Source organism: Astatotilapia calliptera, chromosome 2 (assembly GCF_900246225.1).
Source record: "Astatotilapia calliptera chromosome 2, fAstCal1.2, whole genome shotgun sequence".
In the NCBI taxonomy this organism is placed as follows: Eukaryota; Metazoa; Chordata; class Actinopteri; order Cichliformes; family Cichlidae; genus Astatotilapia; species Astatotilapia calliptera.
The window spans coordinates 9,989,193-10,016,498 of NC_039303.1; the positions used below are offsets into that span (position 1 = coordinate 9,989,193).

The window sequence follows — 27,306 nt, forward strand, 5'->3', positions numbered from 1 at the left end:
ATTTAAAACTGGCTGCAGATTTTTGAGCTTTCATACAAACTGAACAGACACCTTTTGTTTGATCGTTACATTCAGACACGTGATCGTACTGAGACGTACCATTAAACGGAGCACGGGGGGAGAGTCCATTGTTTAAACTTTATTCACAAGCCCTAACTGTCCTTCCAGCTCTTCGGTCTTGCTGATGATAAGAGTAGTTTAATTAACTAGTAATAAAGACAGAAGAACTTGCCGAGCCCTCTATTTGCACTAGAAAGAAGAAAAAGAACCGCGAAGAGCGGAGAAACCTCAGTAAAACCCGCTGTGAGTTGAGACGAAATATCGCGATACTTCGTAGTGTGCGGTTGTCTCTCACGCAGGCTCATAAATAACTGATCTAAAAGGTTTTGGAGAAAGGGTAAGAGCGTCTGTGTCTACAGATTAATCCTCATTATACACGTTATATATCAACAGCTTCATGTACAGTTTGCACGTTAAATATCAGATAATTGAAGGGTTTTACCTATTCTAGTGTTAGCATGTAGCAGGCGACGTGTGTTAGCAATGTTAGCTACCTTAGCTACACAGCTTGTCTGAGTCATTGTCGGTCTGCTTTTACTCACTTTTGGACGCCTAGTTTTAATTATCTATGCTTTTAGTTAAAACATGTCAGGCTAAACAGAGTAGTGTTTATGGATGATATTAGCGCATTTAGCTTAGTTTAGCTGTTAGCCCCTCCCCCGTAGGCGTGTTTGGTACACCTTTCCTTCTCCTCTCACTGTACCTGCACAGATGTTACTCCTGGTCTGTGTCAGGCTGTGATTCACTCAGAGGCTCGTTGTAATCTCGCCTCTTGTCGATGTTTTCGTGGACTCAGAGTTTCTCTTCCTCAGTGAGGCGGTCTCCATCACTCTGTTTGCATCAGGTCATGTTCCTCCTGCTGGGCTGAGGTGAATCTTTCTCTCTCTCCTCCTTTAACCGCCTCCTATGTTCCCTTTGCAGTAAAGATCAGAGTCGTGCTCCTCCGTCTGTTGCTCAGGGCCTCCACTGGCTCCTGTTTTCTTAGGAGAGGCTTTGTTTGAAGCTTTTTCTACCTCATTGTGTCTCAGCAGAAATAAGACTTGCCACCACAGAAGAAAAGGAGCTCCTGCTCTCTTTGACCACATTAAGTTCCTGTCATCTTTGAAGACCTTTCCAGCGCCTGTTTCCTTCTTTATCTTGGCTCTCTGTGCTGAATCCAGAGAGCGGGACAGACTTTTTGATATCATGTCTCAGAAGACGCAGGCTGACGGCGCTCAGAAACACTTCGCTGTGGGTCGGGGGCTCCTGGCCGCTGCAGAAACCTTGAACTTCAACATGAACGAGCAGCGTCCCAACAGACCAATGGGTGTGGGTGTGGGCATGGGCATGGAGGGCCAGGACGGCAGCGGGCAGATGTCCCGACGTGGCAGCGGCGGTGGCGGCAGCACCAGCAATCTTGGCAGCACCATGAAGCTGTTTGCCAGTTTGGGGCTGTCGCCCTCTGACCTGGACGCTCTGGCTGAAATCCCTGAGGAGGAGATCAGTGTGGAGACGCTGCCACACATCCTCAGACAGCTGAAGAGTCGCAAGGGGGAAGCAGGAGAGCGGCGGGCGGCCATGTCCTCTGATGCTGCGTATCGAGGAGGAAGCTGGGAAGAGGGACACGTGGGGAGGATGGGCGGTTCTTCTCTGGGACAAGGTTCAGCCAAGTCCTCCACAGACTTTGGGTACAGCTCCCTGCAGGACGTCTCCTCCGGCCGGGGCTATGGCTTAAATTACAGCGGTGGAGGTGGAGGTGGGAGCAGAGAGAGGCCATACTCTGAGCTTTCCCACCGCAGTGGGCTCGGCATGGGCCCGTCTGAGCCAGTCTTTATGCAGAGGAGGATGGGCTCCCCGTCAAACGGAAAAGTCCAAGACTTCTTGGGAGTCATGCCCCCCATGTTCCCCCACGTGTGCTCTCTTTGTGACTTTGACGTTCATTCCACCATGGTGAGTACGTCCAACCTGCTTCCTCTTTTCTTCTCGGACTAACTGTAATTGTTTGAGCTCCAGTCTTCCTTCAGTCAGTGACAGGCGCTGATTCAGGTCCGGTTTACTTCATATAATTTCCTTGTTGTATCTCCTCACAGCATGTTCCCTGTCTCCATTTTCTCAGCTGAAGCTCTCCAGCATTGACCAGTTAGATTTGGATCTTTCCAGCGGTCATCCAATTAAACCAAAAATCTCTTTTTATAATTAGTATCTGTTCACATGAGCTGGTAAAGCTGTTCATGTTACACATTCAGTCTGATATACTTGATCTTTTCACTTCATTAGCTTTAACAAAGTCCTGGGAGGATCTTGATTTGCTCCTTGTGTCTCCAACATGAAACATTTAAAGCTCCTCACACATTCATGGACTTATCGAATTGGCAGCTTTTAAACCTGTGAGACTTTTGGCAGCTGGGGTCTTGTGTTTGTTTTTCTTTAGTTTGTGGTGTCAGGGTTTCTTCTGGGGCATTAAGTATGAACTTTTAAAAAAGGAATTAAAATGGTCTTAAAATGTTCTATTTCCCAAGCCTTTGCTAAAGATTTGAGAAATATACACATGGTATTTTATAACCTTCTTAAAATCAGTGACTGTTACTGTTTTGTCTAGCCAGTTTAGAATCCAAAAAGATCCACATTACCCTTTTCTTTTCTTGGAAAAAAGGCATCAAATGCTGTTTTTCATTTCTTTTTTTAAGTCATTTCTAAAAGATCTTAAAAAGCACTCCTTTAATTTTTAAAACGGTACAGGAACCATTTTATCATACCCTTTAAGTAACAGGTGATAATATATATATATTTTTTACTTAGTTTAAAAAACAAAACAAAAACAATTCCCTGGGTGCTTTTCTGAATGAACCACTTAAGGTTAATAACTGTTTGAACTGGACCTTTAATATAGAGGTTCCATGTTAGGAAATGAAAGTGTTTGAGCGTCACTCATTCTCTAGATGTGTTTGTAGGAGTGGAATCAACACATTAATGGACTCCGCCATGCTGAAAACAGACGGCAGCTTCTTGACATGTGAGTCGCTCTTAATACACAACAGTGAGCCAAAACATTGAAACCATCTGCAGTCAGTCAAGATGTGTCACCTACTTGGTTTATGCTGGATTGAACTCGGAGGTCTTTCCCTCTTTAATAGATGTTTAATATTGTGTGAATGTTTTTTTGTTTGTTTGTTTTTTCTTTTAGGTATCCTGAGTGGGATCCCGGTATGGGCTCAGGCAGAGGGTAAGAGACACTGATACTGTTAGCAAAACAGTAATTATAGTGTAGAAAATAATTCATCTGCTGCTCTCTGTAATCATGACTGAATTGTGGACTCCATTTCTAAGCTAAGTGATAGCAATGATAGCACTAGCATTTCTAAGTTAGCTTGTGCTGTCATTGAAGCACTCAGAAGTGAAATCATGACATGGACTAGCAGAGTCGGCCCACATGCTGCTACAGGCAACTGAGGGGGACATTACACTTCAGTCTGTTCACACACTGGAAGTAAAAATACTTTAATACTTCAAATTAAAGTAAAATCTGTGATAGACTGCAGTTGAGAATCAGACATCATATCATAAAAAATCAAATTCTGGGGTTCACAGACTCTTTGCAGCTTCTATAGCTTGTTTGTGCTAATTGAGTAATTTTTATATTGTATTACATCATATTATATTTTGTTCTAATAATCCAGATGTTTGATAACTGACTCACACCCTAGTTCATTTATTTCCAGTGGAGGTCTGTCAGAGACCCCCAACCTGTCTGCAGGGCTGCTGGGTCCCGCCCCCATGTCTTCAGGACCAATGGGAGGGATGTCCTCGAGCTGGGGTAAGATACATGCAGATGCCTTTTCTTCTTCTAATTATTACTGTTATCATTATTGCTGGAGGTTTTAGTCCACTCCAGGACATAAATCGTCTTAACTTGTCCTTATGTATTTTTTAAAATTCTAAAGGGCCGATCGTGATATTTTAAATCCATCATTTTTTTTTAATATAATGAACATTTATTTGTTCATTTAATGTACTGACTTCACTTGCATCCTTAGCTTAGTCTTTTTACTCAATTTAATTTAGTTACTTTAGCTTATTATAATATACTCATTTAATTACTATACTTATGTAATTAAAGGAATTAAGTAAATTATCTTTAATTTTGTTTCAATACTTAGTTGTCTGTCTTATTTACTTTACTTATCTTACTGTACATACTGTACTTACTTTACTTACTTACCTAGTTCTTATTTTCCCTCATTTACTAGCGGTACTTGTTTTACATATCTTACTTTACCTTCTTTACTTACGCACATTCTTTTCTTACTACACCTAGTTTTGTTACCTACTTTACTTATCTGAATGAATCAGCCAGAGCTTTCTTATTTTTCTCATGGACTTGACTTAGGTTTGAACAATTTGAGAACAAGGTGATGCAGGATTTTGAAATTCATACCATAGGTGCATCTACTAGGAGGCTGAGAGGTGGCAGAGGCTGCTGCCAGTATTTTCTTTAATGTAGTTTTACTCTTACCGTCCTTTACTTACTGACTTATTTAACTCTCTGTACTTTGTTAACTTTACTTTCTTTGCTTACTTTTTTCAATGTACTCAGTGTACTCCTTTGTTTATTTAGTTTACTTGTCTTACTTAATGACTTCATTATTTAACTTTACTTTTACTATTTCTGTTTATTTACTGACTGTACATACTTACTCTATTTAAGTAAGATAAGTAGCAAAACTAAACATGTTTTACTTTTGCTTTTCTTCCTGTAATTTGTTTTCTTCCTTGTCAGACTTTACTCACTTTATTAGCTGTACTTACTTTACCATATTTTCTTTACTCTTCTCACTTCATTTACTGTTTATTGTACTCACTGTATTTAGTGTACTTTACTTACTGTGATCACTTTAGTGAGTAAAATAAATAAACTATAGTTGCTCTACTTGGCTTACTTTACTCAGCTTTCTTACTTTACTTGTTATACTTACCTTATTAATTTGGTTAGTGTACTTACTATACTTTTGTTACTGTACTTACTTATCTTACTTTATTTACTTGCTGACTCACATTACTTATTAAATAATTGCTCTGAAAATGTTCGGGCACAAAAACCATCACAGATAAAAAAGAGAAGTCAGGTGCTCAAAATAATCTTTAGACTCAAACATTAGAACAGGCTTTTCCCAGCAGCACGCCATGTAATAAATACTCACAATGAAAATGGCAGGCATTACAGCTTCTATCTAAAAATGTATAGATTCAGGCGTCGTGTGCTCCAGGTATACTTCACGCAAATCGAGTTGCCCGAGATTCACAGCATTTACAGAAAATGCGCTATTTTGTGATATAAAGTGTTATCAGGATGGGAAATGTTTTTGCGATATTTTGGTCATATCGCACAACCCTAATTTAATGTAATCAGAGCCTTTAAAAAGTTTATTTCTGTATAAAATAAAAACCCTGCATGGTCATTTTGGTCACTTAAAAGATCCTAAATTGGTGGCCTAAACATTGTGTTTTTCTGTGTCAGGTGGAGGTGGAGGTCCTGGACAGCTGGGTCTGAATAAGGTCAGTCTGAACGCTTGTGTCACCTGCTGTGTCTCTGACCCTGTGGATTTCAGAGGGTTTCAGTAAACATATTTCCTCCCTCTGTGCCAAACACATTGTTTAAAAGTTCACGTCATCCAGAATATCTTTGAAAAGCTTTGTGGTGCTTCAGTGACGGTGCAGCAGTGTTAAATGTCGTGTCCTCAGCTGAGGAGCAGGGTGGTGGTGGTGAAATACGACAGGAAGCCTCTCAGCAACAAGACCCTGTTCGCCTTCGCTGAGCGCTTCGGCTGCCTGAGGGAGCACCTCATCCTCAAGAACAAGGTAGGACAGCTCACCTCGCTGTTTCCACTTCATTCATTTCAAATCTGAGGAAGGGAAAAAATACCTTTTAATAATTTTTAAAAATCATAGGGAACAAAAAAACAAACAGATTTTGGCTTTAGATTGGGACACTCACATGAATTTGATGTGGAAACCAGCTGTACTCATGAAATTAAAGTAAAAATAATAACACAAATTAAAAGTGCAAAATTCTGAGCACCCCTATGAACTCTGAGGGCTGTAACTGGAAATATTCATTGTGTGAAGGTAAGATTTTGCTGGGCTTTGCGAGGTTAGCTGATTCTGTCGGGATTGGGTCGGAGGTAGCGATTGATTTTAAATGTGACGACTCATGTAATTTAATATAAATCAGAAAGGGAAGACTAATGAGTCATAGGAAGGTCAGTCAGTCGAAGATGTGTCAGATGTCTGGACTTTTTCTTTTTTCTTCTTCTTTTTAAGAAAATACAAATAATTTTTTTGATGTGTTGTTTGAAGTATTTGTGTTTTGCTCTGACTCAGAAGAACAATTTTCAAAATGTTTTTTAAAAAGGAGAGAAAAAGAAATATCACGTTAGCGCATCTTAAATAAAATGCTGTAATATAATAATAATAATAATAATAATAATAATAATAATAATAATAATAATAATATATGCTTCAATAAAACAAAGTGAGCTTAATAAAAATCAAACTAAAATTCAGTATAAGTTAATAACGTACTGACTGCAGCAAGTTAAAATCTACATAAATGGCAAAAAATGATGTCTGGATCAAATATAATCAAAGTTTAAAAAAGAACAAAATGTTAACTACAAATTTTATTTAAATTAAGCTGAATATGTCACATAACTCATAAAGTTAAACGGGTCAAATAAGGGTTGATTTTTCAGAAGGATTTTTAAACAAGCGCACCAAATAAACCAAAAAAGAGAAGGGTGACTTGAACTTAAGGAAAAACTTCCCCAGAAAGTCTGTATAGAGGAAAAACTTTGACCATCGCTCAGTCCAAGCCCTCACACTTTACAGAAACGAGCCAAGCTTCAGTATCGTCGTCCTAAAGATCACAAACCACAGGATCTGACCTGTTTCCTGTTTCACAGTAAGACCTGAAGTCTAATATCTGTGTCCATCAGGCTTTTCTGGAGATGAGCACTCATGAAGAAGCTCTGGATGTGGTGAACTACTACAAACAGCACCCGGCATCTCTGTACGGCAAATCCATCTCCTTCTACCTGTCCCAGACCCTCATGTTCATCGAGGTAATGTTGCCCTCGCCGGTTAAATAAAACTCACTGCTTTCTGACACACTCAGACCCTCACAGGTTTCCGTTTTTGACCCTCAGAAAGACGAGCGATCGATGGACCGACCGATGGATCGACTGATGGACAGACCTGTGAGGGAGGTCAAAGGTCAAGCCAGCAAGGTAGTTTTTTTCTCCAACCTGCCCCGCGAGGATGAGAAGAAGAAGGAGCTGCTGACCATTGCTGAGCGCTTTGGTGTTGTGGAGAAACACCTCTTCTTAACAGACCAGGTACTGGTGCCATCGCTGACTTTAAGCTTTAGCAAAAAGGAAAGTTTGAAGCCTTAAAAGTCGAGCAGGGATCTGTCTGGATCCAAACTTCTCATCCCTCGACCACCACCCCAAAATTTTTCAGACACCAGTGTTGCTTAAACCTGGCATGTCAGCCATGTGGTCTGGTAGTTCTAACTAACATTCAGTTATTCATTAATGTTTTTTTAATGCTGCTTTTCGTGATTGTGGATAGTGTGGAAAGTGTGTTTTTTGTTTTTTTTGTTTTTTTTTGTTTTTTTATTGGTCACAAAATTGGCCTGTACGCCCTCCATGAGCTAAAATGAGTCTGACTTTCCATGTGTGCAGGCATTTATCCAGCTGGGAACTGCAGAGGATGCAGAGATGCTGGTGAAGTATTACACTGTGAACCCCCTCACCATCCGAGGAAGACGGATCCGCCTCAATGTCTGCACCAAGTACAAAACCCTCAAGTGAGTACCTCAGACGCGTGATGGCCGTGACATTGTCTGTGACCTGGTGCAGGACTCTTTCCTCTTCTGTGCAGTAGGAAACACTAACAGAATTTTGTAACTTGGATTAAGTTAACAAAAAGCAAGTAAAGAAAATAAAGTAAATTTGACCAAAAAAAAGTAATTATAGAAAGTAAATAAGTAATAAAGCTAACTTGAGTAAGAAAAGTTAAGTCAGTAATGCATTAATGCTTCTGTGCTTCACGCAGTGTGAACGCAAGGAAGGGCGGAGGAGACGCTTCGAACAGGAAGAGTGGCAAAGCCAACTCCACCTCCTCCGGCACTGGAACCAGGACCTCCTCCAAAACCACCTTATCCAAATCATCCACCTCCAGGTCCAAAGAAGACAAGAAGAGGGAGGAGAAGGAGGAGGAGAAGAAGGAGGAGGAAGAGAAAGAGGAGAAGAAAGTGAAGGCAGAGCCAGAGGAGGAGGAGGAAGAGGAGGAGGAGAAGGAAGTCTCAGGTGTGATGGAAGGAGGGGAGGATGGGGAGGGGGAGGAGCAGGCAGCAACTGATGGAGAGGGGGAGGAGTCAGAGGGAGCAGAGTCTGTGAATTTGACGGTAGAGGAGTCTGAGGATGCTCGACAGGAGGAGGAGGAGGAGAAGAAAGAGGAGGAGAAGGTGAGAAAACAAAAAAGATGAAGAAAAATATATTAAAGCCAAAAGTGATTCCTGGAATTAAACCGAACTGCACACAGGTTACTGATGATGTCACTGATGACACACCTGGAGACACGAGTGAGGTCAAGCAGGAGGCGGAGTCAGAGCCACAAACGGAAGCGGCAGAAACAGAAACTTCGGCCGAGGAGCACGAGAGCAAAGAGGAGGCGAACATGGAGGCGGCAGAGAGCTCAGAGGCTCCAGAGGCAGCGGAGGGAGATCTACCCGAAGAAGAGGTGATGCACCTGCTCTGTCCTTCAGTCTGTAATCCAGGAGTGGCACAGGTGTGTTAATGATGTCTCTTCCAGCAGGACTTCCCAGAGAACATGGAGGACTTTGTGACGCTGGACGAGCTGGAGGAAGACAACGACGAAGCCCATGGAGAGTCGGACAATATCGGTACCTGATCAGATCAATATTTAGAGATCAAAGTTAACACTTGTACCTGTAATGTGCTGCAGCACCAGCTTTTCCTTAAAAAGTCATTTTCCTTCATGGATGTGAGGACGATGTCTTCAATCAACAAAAAGGTGTTTGAAATTAACGCACATCTTCCTCTCTGTTTGTGTCTCCTCTTCTCTGCAGACAACACGAGGCGAGGGGTACGTACCCGAGCGCCGTCGCTCTGATACCTTTAATATTTGACTTCATGTTTCTGTGGATCACTGCATCTCAGCTGCATGACACTCCCTCTAAATCTGATCCTCTGAGGTCACACTGTCACTCTAACTCTATTTAGTGCTTCGTCAGACGCGTTTACTTTGATAAATACTCTGAGTTTATAATAATCAATATGTTTATAATGGTGTTTGCTCAAACCTCCACACAGAGGAAAATTTTGCATTAATAATGGTTTTTGATCCATAATATCCTTGCTTTTGTATGTAATTGCGCTAGCTTCAGACATTTTGAGATTTCCAACATAACTTTTGTTCAGAAACCTGTTTTCATTCACTCTGTTTCACTGGAATTCCTCAATTCTTGCTCCTCCCATCAGGGTATGAGGGTGGTGAACATCGTCGGCTTCAGGCGAGGGTACCAGTACCTCAACGAGCTGCTGAAACTCGCCCAGCCTTTCGGGAAGGTGGTCAAACACCTGGTGCTGGACCTGAGACCCGAGGTACTCCAGAACTCACTCACAGTATTTAAAATATTTAAAATTAGAGATTAATTTTGAAAATCAGTAAAACTGAGAGCTCCTTTCAGTCACTTGTGAAGCATCTTTTAAGGTTAAGGCGTACGCGTTACAGACATTTGTTCTGTGCCGTTTAAACACCTCTTTGTTTGTCTCCTCTCCCTTGTAAGGCGTTCCTTCAGTTTGCCACAGAAGAAGAAGCACGGGCGATGGCCAACTTCTACAACGGGAACATCACGGCGTCGGTGTGCGGGCGGCCGGTGAGGATCAGTCACTCCATGAGCTACCCCACCATCCAGGTGAGCATTCGGCTGGTTTTATTTCATTACACCACGCGACTTTGTTTGACTTTGTCAGACATGTTTGAAACCTCTATTCATGTGTCTGAGTCTGCTCTGTCACAGAACTGAGCCACGAACAAATGAAATGCACCACGTGAAACATCGGCCATCTAAAATCCAAAAAACTGGTGAAGATAAAGGCAGCCCCCAGTTTTAATCTCCAGCGTATATTTCTGAGCTTCTCGTAGGGCTGTGCGATATGGCCAAAATCTCATATCCCCACAGAAGACAAAGGCTGTTAATGGTCCCACAATCTCCTTTTAACCCCAGATTGTGGAATGCCTTACCTCCATCTTTGCACTGTCTTGATTTTGTTGATTGTTTAAAGAAGCAGCGGAAGACTCATTTGCTCAGAGTCTCTTTTAACCAGTTTTAAACTACAAAAGCAGGCTGATGATCTGACTGTAACATGTTAGACTTTTAGTATGGAGTGAGAAAGTATTTAAGGGAACTGAACTCCTCATCTTGAGTTTTAAGGTCATTTCTGATCCCTGTAAATACAGACGAGGTCTGAAACATTGTGAACATCGAAGCGAGATGTTTGACCTTCTGCACGAGAGTCTGTATATTTCACACTCTTTCCCTCATAACATTTGAAACATGACAGCAACTACCCCAGTTTAGAAAAGGGCTTCAAGGATTACTCCCAGTATGCTTCATGTTGGTAACGATGGACAACAGGGCAGTGGATGAATAGTCAGTTTTGCTTAGGAAGTGTCTGAAGTTAAATTCTCCACATATCAAAAAAATAGCTTCAATGCTTCCTCAATAAATCTACGGTCACTCTGGATTAAGAGATTTATATAAATACTCTTAATCCAGATTATGCGCTAGATTAACTGATTCAGAGTGTATTTAAGGTTCTATAAAGCTCAGTTTGCATCAGTAACGTCTGTTTTACGGCAGCCTTTAGGATTATAATGAATTAATTTTGAGACCTTTTGAATTTCCCCCACTCCTTTCTTTGATTTGATCACGTTTTCTTTTCTGCTTGCTGTTCAGTCCGGTTCCAGCAAGGTGGTGTACATCGGTCAGCTCCCCAACAGCAAATACACAGACGAGGAAATCCTGAAGTTCGCCGAGCCATTTGGCAAGGTCAAAAAGTACTTCCTGAACAGGATCCGGAGAGAGGTACAGAACCAGGGCAACCGCACGCCTGAACTGAATCCGTTTAATTACTGCTGCTTTAAAACTGTCCAACATTTTTCCTCAGTGTTTCCTCGAGATGTACAATGCCGAGGATGCCGAGAAGATGGCTGCCGATTATAAAGCGAAGTCGCCAAAGTTAAACGGGAAGCGCCTGACCATCTACGTGAGCAGGAAGTACAAGCAACTGAAACACGGGTGAGCGTCATCGTCGTCTTCTGTGGCCCCTGGGTGCATGAGTCACCACTAACGGCTGTTCGACTGGCGACCAAATAAAAACTACAACCAATCTAGAAACACTCTTTTACCACAAGCAGCAGGAACTGTCGCTGGAACATGTTTCTGCCATTAACTGCTGGAAAATCCTGTATTTCCAGAATGATCTCCAGGCTGACATCTGAGTGCATGATGTCATCACTGTGCAGGAAACAAAAAAAATTATCACAAAACTTAAAAAACAATTCAGTCATGAAAACTTCGACTTGTTTAAACTTTAAATACTGTTTTTATGTTGAAGTGTCCCGAGAGCCTGCCCTCTAATGTCGGCCAGGGATTTTCACTCTTTGGTTTGCTAATTTTGAGAAAAACATTCGATGGTGAAAAGTCAAACAACTCTTTCTGATGTTTTATAAGCTTTGTTGAGGTTCTATGAAAGCCTTGGGACCAGCTGACTGTCGGGTCAGACGACTATTCTGTAGTGTTGATGAAACATCACATTTTAAAGCTTTGACCAAGGGTCACACCTTGTTAGTCCAAAGGTTCTGTTCAGTTTTATCTGCAGTCCTGTTTTTGAGGCTGTGGTGAAGAGCATACTGAGGTGCATGCTGGGAGTTTGTGTTTGTGTCACATTAAACGCTCTGTCTCATCTCACTGTGTTCACTCAGCCATCGAACGCCGAACACCGTGAAGAGAGCGAGTGACGACTCGCCACAAAAGTTCTCGAAAGATGCCGAGGAACCACCGGCCAAGAAACCTAAAGAGGAGGCCCAACCAGAGGTGGAGGAGGAGAAAAAGGAGGATGTGGAGAATCAGAAGGAGGAGAAGCAGCAGCAGGAGGAGGAAATGGAGACCCCTGATGTGAGCGAAGAGACAGCGGTGGAAGAAAAGTCGGCCGCGGAGAAAGTTCCTGAAGTTTCTGCTGAGAGGAGCAGCGAGGACGTGAGTCGTTTCTGAAGATCTTTAATGACCGATAACGGCGTGATTATTGATTACTTAAAATACAGTTGGATTAAACAAATTCTCTCCTCTCAGGAGAAACAGGAGGAGCTGGTGGAGCAGATGGAGACATCGACCAATCAGAGCGGGGAGACCGAGGCTCCTCCTCCTGCTGAGAACAAACCCAGCGTGGCGTCTATGCCGCTTCCACCGTACGACCCCAACACGCCCATTGGTGAGGACACTTTCTGATCACCAGGCAGTTGGCTGGTTTATGTTTAAAAAAAAAAAAAAAAAAAGGCGTCATCATCAATACGATTGTTGTTTTCCTGCAGGTGTCGAACATGTGAAAGCAGGTTTTTACTGCCGCATCTGTTTCCTGTTTTACTCCAACGAAGACACAGCGAAGAAGACGCACTGCAGCAGCCAGGCGCACTACGACAAGCTCCAGGTGAGAACCCGCCCCACTCATAGCTCCACCCACACATGACCTTTGAGCCTGAATCAGCTCCACACATCTGACACACGGCTCCACCAAACAAACTATAGTTTGTTTTGTTTTTCAGAAATACCTGGAGAAGGAGCAAAGCAAAGCGGAGAAGAAGGTGAAGACGACAACGCCGTGAGAACATCTGAAACTGAGGAAGAAGTGTGGATGGACTTTTTTAAAAATCTTTGTTTCTATAGCAACGTTTGAAGCACACATCGGAGCGACTTTCTGCTGCCGCTCTGTGGCATTGAACCCTGAAGGACTCGCTGTTTGTAGCCACGCCTCCTTTTTTTTTTTTTTTTGCTTCATTTCTGCAGGTATTGATTAGCTCTTTTATTGGTGGTTCTTCTGTCTAAACGGTCAGGAAAAGGAATACTGTGTTTAAGATCCCAATTTTAAAACTAAACAAAAAATTGATACCGTACAGGTGTTTACACAGCTGTCAATCACTTTCTTTATTCATCTAAAAACATCGGATCAACAGAATCATCAGGCGACCCCAACTCCCCCTCTGCTCAGATCTTTCCCATGATTAAGCTACAGCGTCCTGAAGATGGACTCTCCTTACACGTCACCTGAGTTCACGCAGGTCACATAAAAATGTGATTTTACTCCAGATTACCTCCGTGATCTTAAAATCTGGTTATTTTCAAAATAAAAGACCCAGTGTTTTGTGCTGTCACCATTGGTCTCGTGCCATTTAGTCACGGCTCGATTTTCATCTCTTTACCGCAGTCTCACCGCTACATCAGTGTTACGTTTGTAAACAATGAAGCGACAGATCAATGGCTGTGATCGTGAACTAGTCTTTGATCTATGACGGCGTCACGACTTCCTGGGTTGACATGTTGAACTGTAAGTCTCACTTTTTTTGGAGTTTTCTGTTGATGTTTTAGAAAAATAAAATAATAAAACCACTGTTGTTCATGTGAGATTATTTATTTGACAACACCACAGATTCTTAAATTACATAGCTTCTGTGAAGGTGCGGCATGAGTACAATTGGACAAAAACTGATTAGAGCCCAGGGAGCAGTTAATATTCTGACAGCACTAGAACCTGGTATTTGTTTCTAAATTTTCTGGGTTGACCAATCAACACCTTTTAGGACTAGAGCACTCGAGTAGGAGAGAGCCTGGAGCTTAACAGAAATGTAGGCAAGTGGCTTTTTACAGTCACATCTCACCCTTTCTCAAACATACAGTTGCTGTTCTGCATGACATAAAACTTAAATATTTATACATTTTTGGATTTTTCAGCAGAAGCTTTTTAAAAAACAAAATCTTTGTACAGAAACTCAAAGTCCAGTGGAGAACAGACAGAAATCAAATCATGTTTAGGATCTCAGTCCCGTTTCAGCTCTGATAAAGTCAATTAATAAAATCTGAAGGTAACCAATTTCTCTGCAGATGTTCAGCTCGTCCACGGATCCCTCCCAGTCTTCTCCTGAAAAACCAAACAAAGACTTAATTTAAATTCAGCTGAAAAATAAAAACTTAACATTAAAACCTTTTTTCCCTCCACCTGGTATTTGCTGTAATGCGACAGGCTGCTGCAGTGCTGCTGTTTGGCTTCATCCTCTTCAGCGAAGATCTGCTGACACAGGTTACAGAAATAACCGACGACCGGTCGCACGAACTCCGTCCCTACAAAACAAACAAGCGACAGTGAATGCACCGCTGCACGTGTTTAAACTTCCTTATTATGCAACAGGAAGCAACAAACTAAACTGTAACTAAATGGGATTTCAAATAAGCTCAGAGGCTTTCTTACCAACAGGTTTGGTGGGTTTCTGAGGTTCAGCAGCGCCCTCTGCAGGTTCAAACTGGGGCTTCGCGTCCTGAAAGTAACAAATCAGTCATGAGCTTTAATCCTGCACTTCAGGGCAGATTTTCATTTATTTATGGCCAAAAATCTTTTTCCATCATTAACTGTGTTTTTAACTGCTGTGCAATATATTTACATTTAAAGTCTATTCATCGCACAGGTAATTTTAATAAGAAATATTTCATGGCTGAGGCAATTTGAACAAAACTACATATTTAAGACTGAACTGCAGATAAAATGAATGGAGCTATTTTAACAGCTGATTCAACATTTGAGATCTGTCAAACACAATGGGAATGCCTTTTTAGAAATTTTGTTTCTAAAAAGGCCGTTTTGTTTTGGCGTTTTGAAACTATGTGAAATGGCATTTAAGACTTTGATGTTATCCTGGGGAAACTAATATTTCTGTTGAGCTGGGATCACAGCACCTTCGCCTTCAGTTATACCTGTTCAGGTGGTGGTTTTGAGGGCTCTGTAGAGGAGACTGGTGGATCTGGACTCTCTGCATCTTTCACATTTGGTCCTGCTTCCATACAAACGTCTATTGGTGTTTCCTCCTCCTCCTGCTTGAATGTGCGTGGTGTTTCCTTTTTGATATAATCTTTTTCAGATGGCGCTTTATCAGCTGCTGGTTCCTCATTTTGTTGAGTATTTTCTTTCTTTAGTTCTTTCTTCACAGTTGTCTGAGGCACTGAATTATTGTCAGGAGCTCCTTTTGGTTCCAGCGTCTCGCTGTCTGGAATCTCTGCACACGATGACCCTTTCTCAGGAGTCTTTCTCCCTGCGGATTCCTTCTCCGGGCCGTTTTTAAGGACCTTTTCTGGAGGCTCTTTGTCCAACGATTCCCTCTTTGGAGACTTTTTGGACTCTTCTGCTGAAGTTTCTCTGAATGTAGACTTGGTTTCCAGAGTCTTTCTGGATGCGGACTTTTTCGCTGGAGTCTTTTTTGTTGTAGAATCCTTACCTGAAGTTTTTTTAGATGGCAAATCTTTCGCTGGAGTCTTTTTCCCAGTGGATTTCGTTTCCAAGATGTTTTTGGCATCCTTTTCTGGAGACGTTTTGGATGTGGACTCTTTCTTTGGGGTCTTTTTCCCTGATGAGTCTTTCTCTGGAGGCTTTTTTGACCCAGAATCTTTTTCTGGAGTCTTTTTGCCTGATTTCTCTGATGTCTTCTTCGGGGACTCCTTCCTCCCTTTAGACCTCCTGTCGGTCTCGTCCTGGTCTGAGGTCTTGGATTTGCTTCGTTTCTCGCGCTTCCTGCCTCGACTGTCCTTGTCATTGCTGCCGTCCGAGTGAACAACCCATCTGCAAGAAAGGGGTAAAGTATGAATTTCATGATTAAAAGTTCACAGAAAAGAAATTAGGAAGAGTGAAGAGGCGGTTTCGGACCCGTTGTCAAGTCTGTAGTATTTGGTGGAGATGCGGGCTTTGAGTTTGGGGCAGTTGTGGATGGCTGGTTTGCTGACGAGCTCTTCAACAGCTTTCAGGGCCGCTGAAGAACTCGACATCTCAATGAAACCCTGAAACACAAAAAGAGTCTGAAAATGGTCCCAAAGGTAAAGAATCCACTCAACTCTGAACTCTAAGGGTCACAACATAAACAGGATCAACGCAATTACTATAACTCTTACTGCTAGTAGCAAATACCAAAGCCAACATACACAAACACAGCAATGTAAGATAGCCTCAAGCCAACTTGGCTGGCCAATCAATTTCCATATTATTATTTTTTTTATCCAATAGGATGGAGCCGCCTGATGATGCACAGGGATTATAATCATCATTCCTATTGCTGGGCTGAATCAACACAGTTTGGATTCCTCTATCAGCTGACAGAGGTCATGAAAATGACTGTGATGAATGATGTATATGATCAATGTATCCTTTATGCAGTTTGTATTCAGGCTAATAACTGTATCAAATTTGATTTTCATTTACAAAGATATTCCCTTTGTATCATGTATTTATAATCGGTATTTAAATTTTAAAAAGCTAAAAAAAATAAAAAAAATTTAATCTCATCTCATTTTCTTACTGACCTCTCGTCGATTGCCAATCAGGTAATAGCGCACCACCTTCCCAAAATTTCGCAGCAGTTGGAAGAAGTCAAAGAGGGCGTAATTAGGTGGCAGGTGGCCGAAGTAAAAAACCCTGCTGGATTTCGATGTTGACTACAAGCAAAGAAAGAACAAACTGTTAAATCAGCAACATATCAGACAAAAACTCAGCCGTTATATTAAAGGTAACACTTACCTTGGGCTCATCTGCTGATTCTCCACCTGCAACAAAATCAAACAGGAAGAATATCAGAAACTGAACAGTGAGCTTTAAAAGTCAACCAAACGTGCTGGTACAACAATATGTTTTGTGTTCAGCATCACAAGACTTCCAGGTATACCTTGGTCGTCAGAGTCATCTTCTTCCAGTTCATCCAGAGTGATGCAGTTTTCCAGGTCTACAGGGAAGTCCTCCTGAAAAAGCACATCGCTGCAACTGAATCCCTTTTTTCCACTTTAAAGCTTAAAATATGTCCACACTAACATGTTCATCTAAAAGTCTTTACCAAATCCTCCTGTAGAGGAGTCTCTGTTGCTTCCTTTGACTCCTCTACTTCCTCCTTCTCTTCCTTCTTTATCTCCTTCTCCGACGCAGGTTTCTCCTCATTGCCAGGCTCTCCACCTATCACCTCCTTTACTTCATCTGTAAGGGAGTTTTTTTTTTTTTAACAAAGTCAAGCATTTCTTTTGTTTTCCTTTAAAGCCAGCTTTGCTGTGAAAGCTCAGCTCTCATTTTCTACCTTTTTCAGGTGCTCTCTCTTTAGGACTCTCTTTTTTCTCTTCCTCTTGCAGAGCCTCCTCATCGTCATCTGCCAGATTCTCTCCATCCTCAGCAATCACCTCCATCCCCTCGATGTCGCTCTCCTCTCCAGGCAACCTGAAGTGGCATCTTTAGTTAAGACTGTTCTAGTTTCACTTGCAGAGGCTTTTCTGCAAACAAAAAAAAACCTAAAACAAAAAACAGCAACATGAGGAACTCACGCTGCCTCCCCCTCCACTTCTTCTGTGTTTGAAACTTCAGGTTTGGAGTCTTCGAGAGGAGACGGTTGTCCTTTGGATGTGGACTCTGCATCTGTGTAGAAAAGAAGATTTCACACCAGCCTGTCTGGAGCGACTGGTCCTGGCATCGTGTTGCGTTTTCTTACCTGGTTTCTCTGGTTCTGCCGTCTTTTCTCCGTCCCGTCTGGAGGACTTGTTGCTGGATCTCTCTCTAGACCTGGATTTCTTATCTCTGCTGGATTTTTCCACGGATCTAGATTTGCTCCTGCTTTTTCTTTCTTTGCTTGACTTTTCTTGGGTTGTAGACTTGGCTTTTGTCTCTCTGCTGGACTTGTCTCTGGATGCGGACCTGGTCTTCTGGTCTCTGTTGGATTTTTCTCTCGATTCGTCTGGCTTCTTCGCTTGGGACCCTTTCTTGCTTTCCTTGTTGGATTTTTCTTTTGTTTTTTCTCTGGACCCTGACTTAGACCTGGTCCTGGTCCGCTTCTCACTAGTGGACTTATCTCTGGACCTGGACCGGGTTCTGCTCTTCCTTTTTCTATCCAACTTGTCTTGGGACCTAGATCTAGTTTTGGCATCTCTGCTGGATTTTTCTTTAGATTTATCCCTGGACCTGGACCTTGTTCTGGTCCGTTCCTCTTTGCTGGCCTTGTCTCTGGATCTGGACCTTCTTTTCTTATTTTCTGTCGTTCTGTCTCGGCTTGAGCTCCTTGTCCTCTTGGTGGTACTCTTCTTTGTACTTTCGTTTTCTTCTTCGTACCTCTTGGCTTTTGAAACCCGCCTACAGGACAGACCAGACAAAAGCAGGACCATTATCACTGATCACCCCTGGATGATAATCCGCCAGTTACCTTCCTATCGGGTCGGTCGTACTCACATGAGAGTCTTGTACTCTCCAGAGAAGGAGACACAAATCAAGTCACTGTTGATCCTCAGAGTGTTGGACAGATAATAATCCACCAGCTTCTGAGCATCAGGGGCGTTCTTCATCTCAACGAACACCTGAAAACAACACCTTGTATGTGTTTTCTAAAGTCTTTTAAAGTGATTATTTAAGAAAAACAAAGAAACTGTCTTCCTCTCCGGTATAGTTTTTTAAATGGGCTGAGCCTTACCATTGATGGCAGGAACAGGGTGTAGAGCGGCGGGCCGAAGCGTTTGATGATATTGATCAGGTCGGATTTTCCGTCTTCTCCCGATGGAGCGGGCGTGAAACTCACCACCCGGGAGCTCTGAGGAGACATCAAAGTGTGAAGAGACTTTATCAACAATGAAAACAGACGTTTTTCTAAATACTGAACTGTACAACGTCACAAAGAGGGAATACTCTCATATGGCCCGGCTGTAACACAGAAGCCCCACCTGCCTGCAAGCAGGGATTTCCCTGCATGTAAAAAAAAATAAAATAAATGTTGACACCTCTCGCTGTGTTTGTGAGACGGGAGCTTTTCCAGACTGAGATATTTTTCTCAGTAATAACCAAACGTTTGACACTGGGACTTTCTGTACTTTTCGTATGCAGGAAAAACTGGACACTGGAAGTGTTTCTCTTCTACCTGGAGAAAGTTGAAGGCGCTGGAGACGCTGAACACGAGCTGCTCTCCGTTCACAGTTGGAGGATAATTGCTGTGAAACTTCACCAAGTCTTTGGCCTGATCAACCGAGCCCATCTCCACGAAGCCCTGCAGGGTTTAAACCCACTTTAATAATCCTCATGTGCAAAAAAGAGAAAGAAAGCTGCTGCTCGTCTTTAAATGAACGAACATGCAAATATCATCGGTGTGATGATGAAGAACCTCGCAGACTCACCAGAGACGGAAACATGATGACCTTGATGATCTTCCCGAACGGTTCTGCAAGCTTCCTGAGGTATTTCTCATCGACAGACTGAGACGGAAACTTGATGCACACTACCTTCCCTTTCTCCAAATTCTGACAGGAAACAAACACAAAGACTTTCAGCTGATTCAGGAGGGGCTAAAGCGAACCTCATCGAGATCTTAGACACGTGTCTCTACCTTCTTTACCTTCTTCTGCTTCCACTTGCTATTCGACTGCGATGCTGCCGAACAGAAAGAACAAGTTTAAGCAGAAAAACCTAAACGTGTAAACACAAAGGCACAGCCGAGTGAGGCAGACTTACTTTGACTAGCTGCCGGGGCGCCTTTTCCTCCATCTTTCTTCTTCTCAGATTTATCGTCCCTAAAAATGACAAAAAGAGGACGATCAAACAAATTAAAAACAGAGCCACTGAATGAAAAACAAACATCTTATCAATAAAAAAAAAAAAAAAAGCTGATCACAGCAGCTTTGGATCAATATCAGGACCGCTAACATCTGGACCAAAAACCCGTCCTTCAATTATTAGAAAAATAAAAAATTGATTGATTTTTGGCAGGGTCACAGCTTTTTATTAATTTTTTTCCCAGACTTAGTTGGCTGTGCTGAATGAACATCGCTCATATTTGCCATTCTTTCTTTTTTTTAATTTTAGAATTGTTCTCTCAGTTCCTTAAATTAGTTTAAAATAGCTAAGCTACACAAAAATGGCCACATTTCATCCTGGAGCCAAAAAATGCTCAATTGAAAATCACTGATCCCACATTTATCTTGACATCAACCAAAGCATTTCTTTAATGTTGGATCACTCGCCTTCAATTTGAAATTTTTATTTTATTTGTCCGCCAGATGGCACTACTTTTTACTATTCAAAGCATGGACACAGTAATTCGGTGGTCATTTTCAGTGGTCACAAGTCAAAAAGTTAATCAATTCAAATCTGCTGGCTGCTGCTGCTGCTGCAAGCCCCTCTCCTCAGCATGCGTAAGGGCGGTGTGAGTTTTGCACGAACAGAAGAAGAGCCAGCAGTGCCACGTGGGAAGCTTACACGCAATAACCAGTCTGTCCATTTGCAGCCTCTGCTCCACCTCAGCTGGGGTCCCTATTCTTTAAAGAACTATATCATTGATACTTGACATTTATATTTCAGGCTGAAGTAGTTTTAAAAGATCGAGCAATTTAAAATGGGAAACTTACTAAAAAATATTTTTACAGTCGTTTGTTGAAATGTGGCGCTTTGGTTAAATGTCATATCCTTGTAAATTGCTCAACGTTTTTCAGGGTTCATTAACATCCACGTTGTTCAGTTGATCCATGTTTTTTTGGCTCGCTGATTATTTATTCACATCAAAAAAACAACATTTCATCTTTGAGACATGCCAAAGTTTTCCACTTTGATAAAATTCAGATCTCTGTTCAGAGGCGTGAGAACGATGATGTGGTTTCGGTCACTGACCTTCGGACCGTCTGCATGCGGCAGTCCCAGTTAGGAAACCTGTGGAGGAGATGGGAGAGTGTTATTAAACCCTGCAAGCAGTAGATGGAGAAACTTGGCGTTGATGTGAAGTAAACTCACTGCTGCAGGAGGCTGAGCTGTCCATCTGCATGGTGCCTGCCAGTCACGTGCTGAATCCAAACCTAAAAACAACAGGAAGTAAACCCGTTACCATCTCTCTTTGTGGCACTCCGGTCTCATAGGACACGTGCAGCTCCCATCATCCTTTGTTGCTGAATGTAGACCCTCACACCACCCACACAGACTGCAGAGAGAGATTCGAGGACAGGTGCACTTACCTTCTGCGACAGTACAGTGATATCACACAGCGAGCACGAGTACGGGAACGACGGCGGGACCTTCCCGTGGAAATCCAGAGCTTCTTTCCGTGTAGGCATTGAGGGCGAGGACTGACTGCTCCTCGTGGAGGACGTGTCACGGCGGCTTGCCAGAGGTTTGGACTGGTGCTCGCTAGGAAGAGGAGAAGCCGTCACCAGCGCTGATGACCTGTAATCAGCTGGTCCAGCCTCAGAGAATCGAGATGACGGCGCTCTATCTCCTCGCCTCGCTGGGCTGTAAGAAGGAACTGGACCAGCCTTACCATAATCAGAGGGGCCCTGCCTGCGGTGGAAGTCCACCGTGTACCCCAACGACGACGATGATAAGGATGACGATGGTGGCAGCTCTGCTCGGCCGGAGCTCACGGTAATCGGATTATTCCAGCGATCCATGAGCTGCTCCGAGGGAGGAGGTGGTGGTGGCAGGTGGTCCAGCGGGTACTGGACCGACGTGCGATGGAGCTGGTCCCAGTCTCTAGAGGAGGAGCAGCTGGGAGGGTAGGAGGAAGAGGAGGAGGGAGACGGAGCCCGGGGAGGGAAAGGTTTGACGGTCCCTTTCTTGCATTTGATCTGTCTGAGGATGTGTGGCAGAGACTCAATAGTGAGGACGTCTTCGGGCAGCTCAGCTAGCAGCGCCAGATCACTGGGCTCCAGACCGCAGCTGCTCAGGATGCTCAGAACATTGTCCTGCGATGACTGCAGCACTCCAGAGCCCCTGGACGAGGACGGGCAGGAGGAGGAGACAGAGAAGGAGTCTTGTGGCTGCCTGTAAAAGTCACGGTCCGCTGAGGAGTGGCGGTAGTCCACAGATCTGTAAGGCCCGGGATCAGTTCTGAGGTCGGTGTCAGGCGGCGGCTTTCTGTACGGGTAATTCTGAGACATGATGGCGAGCTGTGGAGAAACGCTCTGGGCGTTTCCTGCAGACAGAAGGTGTCAGGGAAGACAGAAGACGTAAAAGGTGATGTGAAGGTGGAGGACGAGTTGCCCTGAGAGAAAACACTTAAGAGTGAACACCACGTGCTCAGGAAGTGAAGAAGGAAAAAAAACATTATTTTCTAGATTGTGTCACGTCTGCCTCGGCTACTTTATGATAGGAAATTGCTGATAATGTAAACAAAAACATAAAAAGTGTTCATCCTGATACAGTTTTGGTGAAAGATGAAGTACACCCTCTGTCAGATGTAAGGTTTTAAGTATGAGGACATGCAGAAGCAGCGTGTGAAAAACGACAAACCCAGCAGCAATAACTGAGTTATCGCAGTGGAGGAGTTCTGGTCAAACTCTTCTTGCTTCAGTTCATTGAGGTTTGCAGCAATCACTCATGCACAGCTCTGTGAATGTCCCACCCACAGCATCTCAGTCAGGCTGAGGTGTGGACCATTGCAGCATTGGGATTATTTTCTTTTTCAGCCACTGGTGGAGATTTGCTTCTGTGCTTTGGATCACCGTCCTGCTGGACAACTGAACATCAGCTGAGCTTTAGCTGTGGGACAGGTGGTCTCACGTTTGACTCAAGAATACTTTAGTAGAGAAAAGAGTTCACTGTTCACTCAGGGACTGCAAGGTACCCAAAACATGAACCTTCCACCACCGTGCCGACAGCTCGTTTGAGGCGATTGTGCTTTGCAAACCTATGTTGTGCTGCCATGTTCTTCTCAGAGAGAAGAGGCTTTCTCCTGGAAAACCTTCCAAACAAGCCACACCTGTTATTCTAATTGTGCTGTCATGAACTTTAACATGCTAACTGAGGCCTGTAGTCTGACACGGAGCTCTTGGGTTTTCTTGTAGTTGATCATTGCACGGGCTGAGCTCAGGTGAATTTGCTGGGATGTCCCCTCCTGGGAAGATTGTTCTGTTAACACACCTGAGTAATCCAGACCACCATAATTCCGCTTCGATGAAGATCAACTAATCAGTGCGTTTGATTACCAGCACCCGGCTGCTACTTACCCTCTTCATTCCCATGTAAGCCGTAAGGATGAACTTTGTTTTTCACACTCTGCTTCTGTCTAGGTTTTTGTGAAATAAATAATGACACATGTAATATGTCATCTGTTGCTGTTCATCTGAGGTTGTATTTAAATGATTTTAAGGCCTGCTAAGAATCAGATGATTTTCATTACATCCTGATACTGAAAACCTTTGAATTTGAAGCAGGTGTACTTTTCTTTTTAACCATAGTTGTACACAGTTAACGTAAAATTACGGCTGTTCATATAACGATATATATCGGATGACGATATAAAAACGTCTCTTTCATTTTATGCTATTGTTTGTTTCGGCAATATTTTTTTCATCGTTTTGATGGTCACGGTAGTGGCTATATTAATTTCTTAAAGTTCTCTCTTTCTCTTATATTTAATATAACCACACTACAGACGGACAAGCGCCTGCTTTATGCGTTGTTAACGACGGTAAAACCATCGCGTGTCCGCTGGTTTACTTTGCACATAAACCTTTCACAATAAAGCTCAAGATCCTGTTGAGACTTTTCAAAATAAACCGAATCACGTGAAAGAGTATGCAGAGTATTTACGGATGAGAAGCCAAAAAGAGCCGCCAGGGGCCTGTTCTTCGTACCTCGCTAAGTAGGTTAGCCGGATTAGATTGTTGACGATTTCGCGTGATCCTGGATCAGTCGGTTCCCCGAAGCTCATCCGGGACTTGCTGTCATAGCAACAGAGCCGTAAGCGTAAACCTGCTCGGGAGCAGGTTTACTTTATGTAAACAGGATTAGATCGCGGCCACGCAGGTATGTCCGCTTCATTTATACGAAAGCAACAGCGATATTTTTCCACTGTTTCACCATAAATAAATATTATCAATGTAACTAAAGACAATGCAGCACTTGATCCTTTTATTGATTTCACACAGATACATACAGGTCATTTCCTAAAAAAGGGAAATGAACTATTAACATTCTATTACATGTATGTGATTATTACAGATGTAATTCATATTTCAGAGTAGTAATTGTAAATTACTTCGTGTAATCAAGATGGGAGACCACGGCTATAAAAGTAAAGGTGGATTTGGGAAGCCTGTCGCAGCCATGTCCTGTCCGTATACGCGACCAACCCATTGCGGAAGGTGCAAGATTGATAAGGAGAGTCCTCAGAATTCAGCGTATATTGCGAGACAGACAGGATCCTTTACCTCAGCGCAACAGTGTGCTCATAGAGAGATATCGATATTCCTGTGAGGGTATTATTTACTTAACCAACTTGTTGACGAGGGGGTGCAGGACCACCACCTGTCTTTTTTTGCTCTGCCCTTTTCTTGGTTGCTGTTATGAACAAACTAACAGAGTATTACAGGCCAGTATTACCTTGCCAAGAGACGCAAAGCAATCTAAGAGATAAATATTACCATTCTGTAGAATACTCCTGTATTCCACTTTTACTTGTTCCCATTTTCTTGTGGGTCCTGTTGTGGCTCTAATGTGAAAGGGGATATAATATAACATATTATAATATAATATAATGCCATATGATATTGGACAATATAGTGTCATATGATAGATCTACCCTACCGCCTACTGGTGTTGGCCAGAGGGGCCGATGGCGCGATATGGCAGCCTGGCTACAACCGTAGCTGCCTCCACCAGTGTGTGAATGTGGGAGTGAATGAATAGTGGTATCGTAAAGCGCTTTGGGTGCCTTGGAAAGCGCTATATAAATCCAATCCATTATTATTATTATTATTATTATTATTATTATTAAATTACCTACGAGTTTGATTTGTCAGCAACTTTCTGCCAGCCCTCTCTCCTTGCTTTTGCAGCCTTTGCAGTGTTCTCTTGCGTTTTAATTAAACTCTGAAACTCCTGAAATCCCTCACTCATGAGTTCTTGCTCTGCTGCCGGAAAATACCGAGCACGCCCCTTGGACATTTTCGCCGACCAATCAGCGGGTTGCCGATCAATGTTTCTACTATCGATGCGTAGCCCCTTTTACGACACCCAGTGATGTCACATTCCTGCGTCCAGCTGTAGTAATCGTCAACAGCAGGTGTGTTCGGGGAACCGGATTAGCGAGCTCACGGTTAGCGCGATGATTTGATCTTGGATGTGTCATTTGATCTTGGATGTAGTAAGCGACGTACGAAGAACGGGCCCCTGGTGCTAAAAAATAAACCTTGGACTCAAACGTTAGAACAGGCTTTTCCCCGCAGAACGTGGTGTAATAAATACTCACAGAGCAAACGGCGGCTGTTACAACTTATGTCTAAAAATGCATCGTTTCATGCATCAGTTAAAACACTCGACTCCAGGTACTAGAAACGCTTCACGCAGGTCGAGCTGCCCGAGATTCACAGAATTTACAGAAAATTTTAAATTTTGTGATTTGTATCGTTATCGGGATGATAGATGTCTTATATCAGGTTATGAGATTTTGGTCATATCGCACAGCCCTACGTAACATTATAGAAAACCAGAAAAGTGATAAGAATATCCTGCTGATCCCTAAATGCTGTTAGTTTAAGCTTCAATAAAATAAAGAAGAAATTAATAAAAAATAAACACAGTTCTTCTTTAAACTGCTAGCTTTAGAGGTCTGTACAACAGATTATCTGCCATCATCTTCTCCTATCCCAGCACCCTCCTCTGTCACACCAGACCATGTCCTCCTTCATTAAATCCATGAACATCTTCTGACGTCTTCCTCTTTTCTTCCTGCCTCGCAGCTCCGATACATCCACTCTCCGTCCTCTGCAAATGTCCATGATACCAGATATTCAAACCTATCTAAACGTTTACTCTCTCTGCTCTTCACATGTCCACCTCCCCACCTCTCATTCACACATATATTCTGTCTTGCTTCTACTGACTTTCATTGCTCTCCTCACCAGAGCATATATTCACCTCTCCACACTTTTGCTAGAGATCACAGTGTCGTCAGTAAACATTAAAGTAAACAGAGACTCCTCCCTGAACTCATCTGTCAGCCTGTCCAAACACGAAGGAGCTCAGAGCAGATCCCTGATGCAATCCCACCTTGAAACCATCTCGCTGTCCTCATTTATATCCTGCCCTTATACCTTCACTTCTCAACCACTCCTGACTTCCTCATGCAGCATCAGTTTCTCCTCTGCCTACCATATTCTTTTGACCATTTTTTATTATCAGTGTTTTGTTTTTGTTTTGTTATTTATTTATTTATTTATTTATTTTTTTTGGGGGGGGGGGGGTATCAGTTTAACCAGCTGTTTAAATATAGAGACACTGACGCAGGTAGACTGTGTTTTACAGGTGGAACTATAACGCGACACAGAAACATAGAAAATGTTGGCCATAGAGCGGGAAAAATGCATGTAATTTTCATTAATGTAGAGCAGGGTTTGTGCAGGATTGGTGTAACCCGAATTAATCCTCTCTGATCAGAGATGTGTTGAACGTTCAGAGAAAGAGGCTTCTAGGAAATTCAGCGCGCAGTGGTTTCATTGTGGTCGAACTGAAAGTGTGATCTAAGAAAATGCCGAGTTTCAATCAGAAACATCGTCGAACAAAACCGAACCAAAAAACCCGTCTAATTTCTAACCTGTGTAGAAAACAACTCCGCTAACAGTTAGCTAGCGGCTAAACGTAGAGGAGGAAATAAAATCAGCGGCTCACCTCAAATCACCGCTGCACCCTCTCAGGTGATCCACGCAGCTCCAGGCAAAAAAAACCACTCGTGGACCTTGGACCTGCCGCTGGCTTCGTTTTCCACGAAAACAGATGCAGAAAGTCGACGATTGAAAGCCGCAAGCAACCTAGCTGTTTCGTCTTCTTCTTCTTCTTCTTCTTCGGTTTACAGGGGTCTGTACATCGACGCATTCTCGCCCTCTGCTGGTGGGGAAAAACAAGTTGAAACAAAATAGATCAATTAAAAATTTTGTCA

At 42.8% G+C, this 27,306-nt stretch overlaps 2 protein-coding genes across 6 annotated transcripts; one reads left to right on the forward strand and one right to left on the reverse strand.

Moving 5' to 3' along the window:
* The first annotated feature begins 309 nt into the window (after positions 1–309).
* matr3l1.2 (matrin 3-like 1.2) lies at positions 310–13,786 on the forward strand. Of its 4 annotated transcripts, XM_026184423.1 has the most exons (23): positions 310–397; positions 873–929; positions 1,092–1,989; positions 2,991–3,052; positions 3,224–3,262; positions 3,759–3,853; positions 5,555–5,592; positions 5,779–5,895; positions 7,032–7,157; positions 7,242–7,430; positions 7,779–7,903; positions 8,152–8,563; positions 8,641–8,838; positions 8,911–9,001; positions 9,188–9,204; positions 9,600–9,722; positions 9,908–10,036; positions 11,081–11,209; positions 11,292–11,422; positions 12,109–12,382; positions 12,476–12,614; positions 12,715–12,830; positions 12,946–13,786. In XM_026184423.1, the coding sequence occupies exons 3-23, from the start codon at positions 1,246–1,248 to the stop codon at positions 13,003–13,005; spliced, it is 3,354 nt and encodes a 1,117-aa protein (XP_026040208.1). In that variant the 5' UTR covers positions 310–397; positions 873–929; positions 1,092–1,245; the 3' UTR covers positions 13,006–13,786. The 4 variants fall into 4 exon arrangements, with proteins under 4 accessions (XP_026040208.1, XP_026040217.1, XP_026040195.1 ...); XM_026184432.1 differs by lacking the exon at positions 873–929 and having other exon boundaries at positions 1,089–1,989; XM_026184410.1 differs by lacking the exon at positions 873–929.
* Positions 13,787–13,792: 6 nt separating this feature from the next.
* On the reverse strand, positions 13,793–27,223 carry LOC113031883 (matrin-3-like). 2 transcript variants are annotated; one of them, XM_026184398.1, is made up of 22 exons: positions 27,039–27,223; positions 21,386–22,341; positions 21,168–21,229; positions 21,048–21,086; positions 19,896–19,954; positions 19,780–19,814; positions 19,562–19,684; positions 19,309–19,434; positions 18,868–18,984; positions 18,630–18,754; positions 17,899–18,533; positions 17,735–17,825; positions 17,494–17,630; positions 17,260–17,396; positions 17,095–17,167; positions 16,950–16,975; positions 16,736–16,867; positions 16,086–16,216; positions 15,143–16,001; positions 14,643–14,709; positions 14,394–14,515; positions 13,793–14,315 (listed from the first exon to the last, which is right to left on the reverse strand). In XM_026184398.1, the coding sequence occupies exons 2-22, from the start codon at positions 22,304–22,306 to the stop codon at positions 14,283–14,285; spliced, it is 4,050 nt and encodes a 1,349-aa protein (XP_026040183.1). In that variant the 5' UTR covers positions 22,307–22,341; positions 27,039–27,223; the 3' UTR covers positions 13,793–14,282. The 2 variants fall into 2 exon arrangements, with proteins under 2 accessions (XP_026040183.1, XP_026040174.1); XM_026184389.1 differs by having other exon boundaries at positions 19,771–19,814.
* Positions 27,224–27,306: the final 83 nt, after the last annotated feature.